This window comes from Platalea leucorodia (assembly GCF_965183815.1).
Source record: "Platalea leucorodia genome assembly, chromosome: 6".
NCBI lineage: Eukaryota > Metazoa > Chordata > Aves > Pelecaniformes > Threskiornithidae > Platalea > Platalea leucorodia.
This window is the reverse complement of record NC_138828.1, coordinates 51,786,978-51,800,935: the sequence shown is the minus strand read 5'-3', so window position 1 is coordinate 51,800,935 and position 13,958 is coordinate 51,786,978. Positions and strand designations below refer to the sequence as shown.

At 38.3% G+C, this 13,958-nt stretch overlaps 1 protein-coding gene across 3 annotated transcripts in view; it reads left to right on the top strand.

Annotated features, from left to right (window-relative positions):
* Nucleotides 1-6,668, top strand: part of FAT1 (FAT atypical cadherin 1) — a gene marked incomplete at its 5' end in the record, with an annotated part of 106,950 nt that extends 100,282 nt beyond the window's left edge. For 2 of the 3 annotated variants that reach the window (XM_082316094.1, XM_082316093.1), the window contains 3 exons: nt 1,909-1,968; nt 4,739-4,774; nt 5,707-6,668. In XM_082316094.1, coding sequence (XP_082172220.1) covers nt 1,909-1,968; nt 4,739-4,774; nt 5,707-6,332 — 722 coding nt within the window. In that variant the 3' untranslated portion in view covers nt 6,333-6,668. The remainder of the gene's footprint in view (nt 1-1,908; nt 1,969-4,738; nt 4,775-5,706) is intronic. The other variant, XM_082316095.1, reaches the window with a different exon arrangement.
* Between the last annotated feature and the right edge of the window lie 7,290 nt (nt 6,669-13,958).

The following is a 13,958-nucleotide window of genomic DNA, read 5'->3' as shown; positions in this document are numbered from 1 at the left end:
ACTTATGTTAATACCCAGAAATGTTAATTATTTACAAGTATTTTGCCTATCTTACACCTTGTGTTAATTATTTTACCTTAAAATTATATATAATCATTCTGCTGTTAGAATGTTAACAGTGAAAATGCAGCACAAGGCATTCAGAGCCTTGTGTTAAAAGTGTGTTCAAATTTGAGAAACTCTTCTAGGTAATTATTAGTTATCACCTTATACAAGAATACAGTGAATTTAAAAAATGGCCTCTGCACAAATATAACTTTCGCTTTGACGTTCAGCTCTCAGTAAAAAGCTTTCTGGTGTTACAGTTTCATTTGTTTCCTTCTCTTTTTCTTGCTGCGACCTCAGCTCCCATATGGATCAGATCAGTTCTGAGTGAGAGCAGAGTTTAAGGGACTGCTTGTAAGTTTGATTACTTTAGTAATGAAGGAAGCTGCACAAAAAGGAATTTTGTTACAGTAGAACAGTATATTTGGCTTTCACCATGATTAAAAGGAATTCATAAAAAAATTTCATACATTGAAAAAAGCCAATATAAAAAAATACAAATACTTCAATCACAACTCCAGTCCATCAAAATATAATCAGCATACATATTTGTGGGTTTTATTATTAATTGGAAATATTTTACTTTTCCATTGTGATGACAGATGCTTTTATAGTTAATATGACTGCATCTCTGTATTCAGAAACATTTCAGACTGATTGGACAAAGCCACAGTTGTCTCATAACTTAATTCACTAAGCTAAGGTGTTTTGACTCTTTATTCCAATTTCTGCTTTCGTCTGTGTACTGTAAAAAGAATTTGAAATTCCTTTAGCTTAGGAATAAAGAACATTCTGCTTCTCAGCGAAGTAGAGTGATTTGTTCTTAACAGCATGAAAAGAAACATCTGTGTTAATGATTGGTGAAAGTAAAATGGTATGCTTACAGTACTCATCATTTTATCAGTAGATCTGATATCAACTTTCAACTTTTTTCCTGTGGTATTAAGTGTTGTGTGGTACATGTTGTTCTCCCCTCCTCTCCATCCCATATATTTCATACATTCTTACTCACATGTTTTGTCATGTATTGATTACTCATTAATACATCATTTTAAGAGAAATAGCTGTAGCATCATAGATATTGTTCCTTCCTTCCTTTTTGGTAGATTCTGAATTTATTAGTTTGAAATTTAATCCCTGAGCCATGCAAACAAATTGCATGTGCTTATCCCATCCTACCCTGTAAGAGTAAATCCTCCCTTCCAAAAGTATCTTGGGAAAGAGAAGACATTAAAAAATACATTCATTTTGGTTGTTTTTAAATAAGAATGTCACAACCTGAATTTGGTATTCCTACTGTGATACCACTATTCACACACGACTTAAGTAGGTCAGCAACAGAAGTTTTCAGCAGATATTTTTCACATTCTAGCATTTTAGTTCATTTTGATGAAAATTTCTTCCCCTGGTCTTCCATTGGGGGGGGGGGCGGAAATGTAGTTTGTAGTCTAAAAGGGGAAGTCTAATGCAATACTCCTCAATTCACCCAACGCAAGCCTTTAGAGAAGCCTAGTTTATAGCTGTCTAGATGAAGTGTTATGCAAATGGTATGTTTAGGCAACATTTCAGAAATTCTAACATAACTAAAGCGACTTTGTTCTTGTGCAGAATTTGCTTCAGGAGTAGTTACAAGTACTTTTCCATGTTTATCAAGAATAAAATTCATGTTTAGAGATGTATTTTATGTATGACATGTAACTGCTTTCTAGATAGACAGTAAATGTATATGTACACCAGTAATCTTGCTCTATAAAATAATAATGAACTGCAATTTTACAGTGTTTTTTTGTATACCTGTATGCTGTTTAAAGTGATACTAACTATAGGTTTGTTTTAATTTGCTCCTTTTATACCTTTTACAAGCTTCCATAGTGACTGTAATACACCTTGTCAATGCTGTTGTTGACTCGGTGGAAAAAGAAGGTATATATATGTTTTCATATTTATTTACTGCTTTGGCAGAATAATGCACGTTTGCCTACTAGTAATGTAGCCCTAGCAGATGGGAGTTATAAAATATTTACTTGGACTTTCTGATAAGTTTTAGCAAAGAATGTATTTGTACTGTATATCTGTTCATATTTTCATGTGTATGCCGTAGCTACCCTGTGGACAGGTTTCAAAGTGTGATTTCTTGGGGGGAAAAAAAAGTGTTGGCATAAAAAGATGTTGGTGCTTACTGTCTGCTGAAAATATTCACACTAAAGCTCCCAGCAGAATTGAGACAACATCAAAGGCAATTACATACACTACTGTAGATGAAAAAGCAGCAGCCCCCGCTTCCTTTTCTTCTCCCACCCACATCTGTTGGCACCTTGTCCAGCTGAGCAGAATGGGAATAGTCTGATATCAGTACTCACTTCCCTGGTCTTCAGATCAATCTGCCTCTTAGCAGAAAAAAATTATTTCTAGTATGCAGTTGAGGTATATAGGCATACACATCCCTATCAGTTTAAGTAGTTACTTACTACCCAGCCTTCCATCAGTAGCTAAAAGGTATGTTTGGTTGGGTATGTATATACACACACATATACTTGTTTGTGTGTGTAGTATGTATTTGGAAGTTAAAAAGAGGCAAAGTAGACATTTTTGATGGAATCTTATTTCTTTTCTGCTAACATTTAAGAACTTACCACTCTGGAAAACACAAACTCTTTACGAAATAATAGTAGTAATAAAGGTGCCAGTGAGTCTATACAAATGCTAAGTATTGTTTTAATTGACTTAAAAATCCTTAAAGTTCCAGTAACATCTGAGTAATTCACTCCATGACCATGTCTGCAGAGGTTACTTCTGAAATAGTATCCACAGTGTGTGTTTCCTATTTCTTAATACAGACTAGGAAACCCTACTTTTTTTATTAAGTCCTACTGAAAACGAAGCCATTTTAAGAACATTAATTATAGTAGCTAAAGATTCTCGTTAGTTTGTTATTTGAAGTACATCCTGTCTAAAGTAGGCAGACACACAAAAAAATACACAAATGCAGAGACTTCTAATTATGTGAGAGTATTTCAGTAATGTGTACCTACCTATAGACCATAGTCCTCAGCGCTAAAAAATTGTAATGTGTAGTACTTACAAAAGGGAGAATTATAAGACTAGAAGAGACAAAATCTATCAGGGGAAATACTTAATAACTTATTCAGATTTTCTCTGAGATTTTAATTGGTAGAAACAAAATGATGGCTGTAGTTCTCAAGTCAAAGTTGAAAGTATTGCTTGGTGATTTAGTATCACTGTAAGATAAATACAAATACTTTATGCATTGCAGAATATTCATAGAGAGATTAAAGATGTCCTGCTTAGCTACTTCTTAACACTTGGAAGTTTCTACTTTTATTAAGCATTCCTTCTTCCAAAGCATCTTTGGTAAAGAGTTCTGCTTTTGAGCACCCTCAGGAGGGTGCCAGTTTGAGCAGCAGAGATCCTTGCTCAAGCCTTCAGCAAGGTCAAGTTCTGGGACAGACGGCCTTTTCCTTTAGTCTCCCCAAGTGGTTCTGTCCAACAGGTATCCTGAAAGCATGAACTGTAGCTAGTCTCATCCTAGGACAGTTGTCGGCCTGCATTCTCTGCACTGCTCCTCAGGGAAGGTTGTAGCTCTGTGCAGATGAACAATGCTGAGTGCAAGAGGAAATGCAGCTCCAGTCTAGCAGATTGTCACCTAGAAAGATGGGCACATCAGGTCCTAGTTTGTGTTTCTGTATTTTATGTTAAAGGGTGTTTTCCTCAGAAGATGATGACAGGACCAAGATCTCCCCATTCCTTGGTAAAAGTACTCTAAATCATAAGACCACAGTCTGCCTATTGGCTTTAGGTTTTGCACCCAGTTTCCCTAGAAAAATTAAGAACGTCATCTTCTAAGTAGACTAGTGGTCAGAACCTTCTCCTGGAGATGAGGCTAGAGATGTTTGAAGAGTCTCGGATCTCAGACTGATATCTCCTTTAGTGTGGACAGTATTTTTCTTGTCTGGGCTAGGCAAGCTTAAAAAACCAAAGGACACCCACCTCCCCCCAGGAGTGAAACTCTCTCCCTCCCATCTTCTAAGAATAGATAAAAGTATAAATTCTTAGGAGAAGATTCTGGTATTAGGATAGGCATCACCCATCCTTACAGATCTGAATAGGTAATACTGATTCCTGAAGAGAGAAAGGTTTAAAGTTTGTCAGATAACGCAGGACAGTTCTCTGCTGAGCGTGAGTTGTTGGGATTGCTGTACAAAGGGAGGCAGGTCTCCCAGTGCACAGTCTATGGAAGCTAGATACTAAAGGGAGAGTTCCCATCTTTGCATGAGATACTTGAAAGTCCTAATAGATGCAGCCCTGTATCGAGAAATGAGGGGGGATACAAGGAAAGAAAAAAATCAGATCTTGTTACCATTTTTAGCAGAAGTCCTAAATCTACTGATAGGAGGATTTCGGCAAACCACAGGCTGCAGATTTTGCTACTACACAGCCGTGTCCCAGGTGGGCTGTACATTAACTCAGTAGCTATTCTACAGTTCAAGTCTAACAAAAGAGGAGCCCAGCAGGAGGGGGAAAAAAAAAAAAGCCAGCTGTAGTACTAAGTAAACTGGACAAAAGCAGCATGAACATCATAGTGACAGTCATTGTTTGTCTTCACATTGGTTCTACTATTTGATTCCTAACTACAGATGTTTTCTCCTTTTTCTTCTCATTCTGCCACCTAAAGAATCTTTTGCTGTTCCTGACCTCAGCAATTCAAGAGGTGACTTCTGCATGCAGTTCATTGGTGTTCACCAAAATATGTCTGTTAATACTTGGTTTTAACACAGACTTACTATCAGTTGCTTGCTGTGCATTTGTCTGCAGTGATTACTGTTTACTAGACTTGCACCTTATTACAATTCTGTATTATTTTCCTTTTTTTGGTGTTCAGATAAGAAAAGCAATTATTTTTTAGTGAGATTAGGCTTGTATCTAGTTTCCAACAGATTAATATAAACTTATTCAAGGGGAGTTTGCAAGAGAGGATCAAGTTCGGTCATTTATGCATGATTAAGCTTGATTTTTCCTGTTTTGTTCTTGTATTTGAATGTGGAATGTCTTTACTAATAGTCAAAGATTTTTATCAGAGGTGTGGCAGTTACTGTAGAGCTAACAGCATTTTGTGAAATTAACTTTACAATTCAGTTAAGGGGTAAAGTCACTTTAAATGGTCACTTTAAACTTTACTTCTTTTATGTAAGAAAAGCATGGTTTATATATGCTAAATATATTCTTAAGACAAACAGGCAGCTGTTATCACCCTAGCTGTAATTACTCAACAACAATTGATGAGGAATTTAGCTGCACCAGGGAGGCTGTTGGTTCTTTGCTATCCAGTGAACAATTCTATACCATTATGTATTGCGACAGCACATTCCGTAGGTGACCTACAGCTCTTCCCATGTTAGGTGAGATGTCTGAGAAAATGTAAAAGTTCAAGTGTGAATGACGCAACATCTAATGCATGGCATAATGTAAAGTTGTGTTGTGTTCAATGTCTTTTGTGGAACCAGGCAAACTGCTCTCGAATTAACAAGTAGTGTCCTAATCACAGTGATTGCATTGTCTTAATACATGTGTTGACTTCTCAGTTCAGACTGAATTGAAGACAAATACTAATACTACTTTTTTTAAAACAAATTAACTTTTCAGGTTATCACTGGGATACATCAGACTGGATGCCAAGCGTTCAGTTGCCAGGTATCCAAGAGTATCCAAATTACGAAGTGGTTGAGGAGTCAGCTCCCCTCTACACGGATCCAAACACCATCGATACAGACTATTACCCTGGCGGTTATGACATAGAAAGTGATTTTCCACCTCCACCTGATGACTTCCCTGCACCTGATGAGCTTCCACCATTACCACCAGAATACAGCGACCAGTTTGAGTCAATACAGCCACCCAGAGACATGCCAGCCGTAGGTAGCTTGGGTTCTTCTACAAGAAGCAGGCAGAGATTTAACCTTAATCAGTACCTTCCCCATCACTATCCTGCAGACATGTCAGAACCTCAGACCACAACCAGTGGTGTCAACGGCAGTTACAGAGAACCTTATGCTCCTTACACATTAGGGTACAATAGAGACTTTGAAGCACCCACTGTAGACAACATGTCCATGTCTGTGTATGCTTCCACAGCTTCATGCTCTGATGTGTCAGCATGCTGTGAAATGGAGTCTGAAGTCATGATGAGTGACTATGAGAGTGGAGACGATGGTCATTTTGAAGATGTGAAAATTCCTCCACTTGATTCCCAGCAACATACGGAAGTCTGACACACTCAACAAAAGTGCCTGGACTCTAACAAACTTTATCAATTCTAGAACAACTTCCAAGAGCTTTTTTATTTTTTTCTTTTTTTCAGACACAGTGAATGCTTTTGTTTCAGTGAGCTAAACTGGCATGGCAGCATTGGATCATGCAGTTCATTTCACTAAATCAGCCTGTTTCCATTTCCTGACCTACTGTAATTGGACAGTTCCAAGATTTCCATTGGCTGTGCCATTTCCAAACATCATTTTTGTACTTACATTGTCTATGTTAAAAAAATCACATACCACTTCTCCATGTTAGCATGATGCATATATTTATATAGTTCTAATGCAATTAATTTTCTCCTACTTTTTGTAAATTTTATGTACAGTTTTGATTTTAATAGTTTTAACTAGATTTTGTAGATATTTTGTGAATTTGTTTTCCACTGAAACTAGTGGTGTTAGTGTGCCATTAAAAGCTAGCACCCTGACTTCTTATAATCAGGGCATCACTGTATGTATTCCCCTGAAAACTAAGGTTTGACATTTCATTATAAAAAATTCAACATATTCACACAATTGCAATTGTACATAGGTTAAGTCTGATATTTTTCTGGGTCAGCTACATGGAAATGTCTTAACTGGGTTGCTGTATTTTAGAACTGTAACCATTTTTTCCCTTCTTGGAAAGTGTGTTGGGGACCCTCTGCATACAAGTTTAGAACCAAAACCACCATGACACAGTTTTTATAGTGTCTGTATATTTGTGATCCAATGGTCTTGTAAAGGTTTTTACTGAAAATTACCATTAGCCAGTCTTTCTTACTGACAATAAATTATTAATAAAATACTTTAGCTTTGCTCTGTGTATCTATCTCTGTTATATTATATACAATTGACAAAGCATTCAGTGCAGCATTTTTAAGTCTGTATATGTTTTGTACTGTATTAAGTTACTTGCTCCAAGCAACACATTTTCCTCTCCTCAGAAATCAAACTGCAGCTATGTTAGAGATGCTCACTAGATGGCAGTGTGTGTCTGCTTCATGGTGTTTTAAAAAGTAATTGGGCCAGTATGAATAAAGATTGATGGGTATCAAACTTCAGTAGCCTTCTCGGTAGTTTGCATTTTTCTTTAAACATATAATATCAGCAATGTAAATTACTGAGTATTTTTTGAGCCCCAAAAATATATACAGAAAAAAACCCTGAGCTCTTTAAGAAAGGAAGAAACTGCTTTAGTCACCTGAATAGTTATTTTCATGATAGATGTCCCTTGATTGTGCACTTGCATGCTGAAATTTCTGTGCCAATTTCCAAGTTTGTGAAAATACAGTGGCATTTTTATGCAATTACATTTCAATTGCAGTTTCTTGCATTACATTCCCATTAGAAGTTTACCTTGAAGAAGTCAAGATAGGACAGAGTTTGCCTGTATATTAATCCAGCTGCTTTTCTGATGTAAAAAGAGCAAAGCCTCTAACAAAGTTCTCTAGCATAAATTTGCCCTGATGGTAAGCTAAAGGAATATAATAAATGCCTTCTGCCTCTTGCATGAGGGACACTCTAAGTTCAGAAGAGGTTTCCTAGCACATTAGTGAATTTTTAATATAGCCTGGAATCCTTTCAGCTCCACCTCCATTTTTTCCTGCTGTTTCATAAAATTCTGTAGCCTGGAAAGGTACAATATTAGATTCTCTCGGGCACAAGAGCTAAGCCTAGGCCTTCCACCATCAGGGGGAACAGGGTACTGGATTTGTAATTGGAGTGCTATTTATGCACAAAAATAGAACAGCCAGCCTGGCAGCTAGATAATGGAAATGGATGGATTACAGAACAGAGCCAAGAGCCAGGCACAGACATTCCTCAGTGTTAACTTGCCCATATGCAGGTAAGAATCTCACAATGTATGTAAAAAGGCTAAAATCAAATGGGTTTAAAATCATGTTCTGGCTGTAAGCTGCAATATTCACCCTGATAATGAAGAGCTTCTTGTACAAAAGGCATTTTCTTATTAAATAGCTTTAAAAGAATCTTGCAGAACTGTCAGTAAAGGGTATCATGCACTCTCTAGTAGTTAGGATAACTGCTTAAGGTTCATCTTGAGCTATGATGGTTAAGCTCAGTGGCAGTTCTGCTCAAGATTTCTGAGATCTGCTGCTCAGTAGGAACGAACCTCAGAAGTCAGCAGGAGGAAGTCACTGCACAACTTAACATCATTTCTCAGTTGATAGAGACTCCCAGTAAAGATGAAAGCCTGCTCTACAAATACATTTTCTTAAGTTACTCATTTACAGCAGAAAGGTCTGAAAACAGATTTTTAAAACTGAGAATGTGAAGGACAGGACTATCAACACTTAGGTATACTTTTGTTCATAGTACTGTGAACTGAAGGCTAATGTAGAACACCATGCTGAAAAGGAACAATGTCTCATTCCTTGGCAGACTTCAAGTCAGCTGAAGAAAACCTTATGTTGAAAGTATCAGAATATCCTTTTTTCCTTTCTCTTCACAAGAACCATGCTGCTAGGCAACATGCAACACCCAGGTTATACTTCACAGCAGAAGACAGGGCATCATAGCAGTCACTTATGGAAATAACAGGCAGTTTCACCTCCACAACAGCTCTGCAGCAAGACCATGTTAAGCAAATGCTCCCTTTGTACAAGTATCAGGAGCTATTATCACCTAATTCTAGTCCAGTAAGTGCAGTTAAACCCATTTTCCCACAAAGGTACAACAATACAGGAGACCAAGTGGTGACATTTTTAAGCCAATTGAAACACTGATAGAGCAGAGCATTGCTGTTTGACTCGATAGTAGTCCAAGACATTTAAAAGCATTGGCCAGATGATTTATTATAAGAGCCAAACTTTTTAAAATAGGGAATTTCAGTGAAGTCATACATTCAAATCCTCATAGTTACTGTTAATATGTTTTACCTAACTCCTTATACAGATTTTTAAGTGGCTAAAGATAAATACCAACTTCATCTCTCAGCTTTTGAGTAGTTGGCATATCCATATTAAAAGGTCTTAAAGCAATACCCTGAATCACAAAACAGTTGAGGTTGGAAGGCATCTCCTGACTATTTCCAAGGATGGAGACCAAAACCTCTCTGGGCAACCTATTCCAGTGTTCGTCCCTCCTCACAGTAAGAGTTTTCTGTTCAGATGTAGTTTCTCGTGTTTCAATTTGTGCCCATTGCTTCTTGTCCTGCCATAGGGCACCACTGCAGAGAGTCTGTCTCTGTCTTCCTTACATCTTCACATCCAGTATTTATAAACATTAATAAGTTCCCCGCTGAGCCTTTTCTTTTCCAGACTGAACAGTCTCAGTTCTCTCAGCCTCATATGAAAGAGGCTCCAGTCCCTTAATCATCTTATGGCCCTTTGCCAGACTCTAGTTAACTCCCTGTCTTTCTTGTACAGGAGAATGTGGAAATGATCTTTTCTCTTTTAAAATACTTAGGAGTTACTAGAATTTTAAAGTTTTATTGAGCAGATTTGAGTGAAAGTCATTGCTGTTCCATCCAATCCACATTTTATCTGGAGCATATGAAATGTCATTTTTGCCTTGGAACAGAGAACAAACTGCAATTCTACCTGATTAATAGTGTTTGAGGTAGAAACAACAGAAAATCCTATAAAATTTCTTTCAGTCAATATTTAACACTCACACCTGGTCTGAGGACTCCAGGATAGAGGCATAGACTTACAAGGAGCATGATGAGAGAGTACCCTCCTCCAAGGATATTTACTCAGATTGTTTTTCCACTGTTCCCTGCTCTACCCATTGCTTCCATGAAACAAGTACTGTCCCAGGCAACCAAGTCTAAGGACAGTTCTTGCACTGCCCACAGGATACAAATCTGAATGCACTGAAGCCAAAGAAGGTATTAAATCAGCCTCTAACTGCAAGACACAAGATCCACCCTTTTATTGAGGTAGATGGGGAAGGAATGCACCACCTCCACCTTGAGTCTATCTGTAAAGCCCTTGAAGACAGTTGCAGGGATTAGTCCATGCTCTGTCAGGGGTCATGGCTGACATCTGTCTGCAGAGAGACACCACTGCTGGATAGACGCAGTTCACCAGACTGCCTAGGATGACTCCTGACTTTGTATTCACAAGCCCTGCCCAGATCACAGCTCTGCACGCTAAACAGCAGCTGCTAACTGCCACACCAAGGTACCCGAAGCCTCCACACAAGGAATCTATACACTTCACAGCAAAGCTCTGCACACACTCCACACACAAAAGTCAGACAGCCAACAGGTGGGTGCCTCAGTTTCTTTTCACAGCTTTTGCCAATTTTTGGCATTAAATGGCTTTCAAGCCCACACAAGTCTTCATAAAAATATTAGAAAGATGAAGTCCCCATTAAACCAAGCACACTGAAGCAGGCATAAATTTTGGCAGCATTGCTCATTCTTCCACAGCTGGAGTAGGGGAGAAAAATCAGAGAAACACAGTGCAATATCCAGGACAGCTGCAAAGCAGGAAAATGAGCTTTTTGCTTTGATCTTAGAGACAAAAGTTTAAGAGAAAGCTTATTAGAAATATTTTCCCCTCATGTAAGGTAAATAAATTTCTGAACTTGCTGATAATCAAAAGCCCACTGATTACCAATGCCCAACATCAATTGCTAAATCTGATCCACAGAAGCATTCCAATCATAACACAAATTTAAAACTTCACACACAAAAAAGTTAGGCATTTGCAGCAGTCATACAGGAGCCAAGGCTATCAGTAAGAACATAACATGATAACCATTATAACAAGAGCAAACAGTTTCATTTAGAGTTATCAAAGCTAAGCCATATGCCTTTCTACACTTTTTGCTGCAGATGATCATTTCTCAGTTTCTTACTTTCTTATATGTTTGGAGTAGAAACCTTCAGTGTGAGGAAAAGCACTGAGAAGCCCAATTATGTGAATGAGTCATGCCATCATTAGCGCCCAGGGTACCAACTGGAAAACATGCTAAGCAGGATGAATTGCTTTCAGAGCTTACATTTAACTTTGAAGAAATATGTAGGGAAAGATTGTGCTGCTGCATCAAAAAGTTTCCATTTTCTAATTTCACATCTTTTCCTAGAGAACTTGAAGCACTGACAGTAATTTATAGCATAAAAGTTCAAATGCTTCCTGTTTAAACAATTAATACTTTACAACACCCATATAGATAATAGGAATTTCTGCTTTGAGTTTCACTCAGGGAAAAAAGACCTCAACTCAGAAAAAGGCTAAAAATATAATTAGCCTGATAATTGGAGCTTGATTGTATGTATTGAGCTTTTTTGTTTTAAAGCCAAACACTGTTCTGTCCCACTGAAATGTCACAGAACTGGCCTCCAAAAAACTCAGCATAGCTGTTCAGAAACACCTAGAAAGCAGGAGGACAAAGCTTACTTTGCCCGAGTTAGGTTAAACACAAAGTGTTTAAACCTACGTCTTTCGCTCATTACCCACCTTGAGAGCTGCTGCTGAGGAAGCCAGAAAGCCACCTAACCTGGGCAGCAGGAAGAGATAAAGACAAAAGATGCATCTTGTGTCCCAAGAAAACAAGAGCAACAAAATAACAGTGACAGAAAGAAAAAAAAACACACAACCCACAACAACAAAAACACACTTAGCTCAGAGCCAGGCATGCACAGAAACAAAATGTGAGGGATTTTGAAAATCAGAGGAAGACAGCTACTGAAAGCAGAGAGCAGCTGAGGCAGAGAGAGGTTTTGCTCTAAGCCCAGGAAAGTATATCCTAATAACAGTTTCAAAGTCTTTTAGTAGGCCATGTCTTAAGTATCTTAGACACTTAAATTTGTAGCCTAGAGGCTTCCTCTGATTTAATGTGGGTTAATTCTTGCTCAGTGTGCAAGCTTTTCCGAGAGCTAGATGCAGACCTGTGTTCCTTACGTTAAAGTCCCATCTTATCTGAAGATAGCAAACTGTTCTGTGCTGCCCTTGATAGCCTTCCTAAGAATTTCCTCTTAAGAGGGCAATTAGACTCCATGTGTATCACTGTATTCCTGCCATGCCACCCTAAAAATCCCACAATCAGTATTTTAACATTATGAGGAAGTGAGGCAGACTCAAGACTAAGCCTCCTCAGCCTCACGGGGACAGCAGTTCATTTCTGTCCACTTCCCCAGTTCTGGTTGAGGTTAATAAATCCTGTTCCTAAACCCCGGCTGAACAGCCTACAGCCCCTTTGCAGATCAGCAGAAGTCCCTCCCCTCTTAACCCCGCAGCACAAGCGCGCAGGAGGCAAGGCTGAATTCACATTCCCAGAAGGCAATGGTATCCACACTTACTGTTACAACAAGTGGAGAAAAGGTCTCACATTAAGGGGCTGACATTCAGCTCAGACTGTACCTGGATTCAGATACTACTGAGTCACCCCTCAAACAAGAAAAATGTACATTTATGCTGTACTTTAAACGCCAGAGGTTGTTTCCCTATATCTGGAGTGAAGCATGGTATTTTAAGCACCCCTGATCTTTAGTTTGTGTTTTTTTTTTCCTTTTGGCTATTACTAGCCAATTTCCTTGGGAAAAGGCAGAAATATCTCCCCCTCATATTTGTATTCGATGTAACCAGTCTGACAGAAACTTGTTTATATCAATCCATTTTAAGACCCTATACAGAAAAGAAAGGTCTTCAGTTAAACAAATCACAAGTGTCCAACTTTGCTGATCTCTCACAACAGGGTTAGAGTCTTAAGGAAAGCTTGTAACAAACAAGTTTTATCTCTCTCTACAGAGTTAGTAAAAAAGGATGGTCTAAGTATGGAGGGTATATTGAACAGTTCAGTTCACGTCCAGGGACTAGCGTACAAGGCTGAAAATATCTCATTTCTATACTGTGCTTAAGTAGGCTTTGCCATTAAGAACAACTAGACACATCAACATCCATTAATAGCCAAACACCTACAGATTCTCAAAGAAGATGAGAAAATCTAAGAAGGAATCCTCTTGTGAACAGAGCATTTCAGAGTAATTCACAATTAATACCTTAATTGCTCCATGTTTCCAAAGTATTGTTCATTTACCACAAGGTTACCTTTATAGTACCTGGCCTCAAGATAGGCAGGGTACCTATGCTCTCCCCGATTCCTGTTTGTGGTGGTATTTCAAGCACACCCACATGATGTACAACATCTTTCAACCTCGGCCCTGTCAGTGACTTTTTTGCTACGTAAAACATACCATGAGCCACCAAGAGCAAAAGCAGCTCTTGAACTTGTCCTTTGCAGTACACAATACCCAATAAGTAATGCTGTTAAAGACACAGTATTTAATGGAAGAGTTTAATTTTAAAACTTTGTAGGAGCATCAAAAGCCAAAACTTCTTACTGCCACGATCAAAAACATCCAAACAACACAAAAAGTGAGCAAGCTTTTTAAAGAGAGCTAAGAGAGGTGGCTAAAAGCTAAATTCTTAGCATGGAGCACAGATTGTACAACGATATCATATTGGCAAGTTTGTACCATTTATCTCAACAAGATTTGAAAGACAGAAAGGAGACTGGCATGGTACAACAGTAAAGCAAGGAAGGCTATGAACTCCAAGAGGCTGAAGTTGTACAAAAGTGAGGAAAATAAGAAGGAACAAACTCTGGCAAGTGCAGAGTAAGATTATCCAG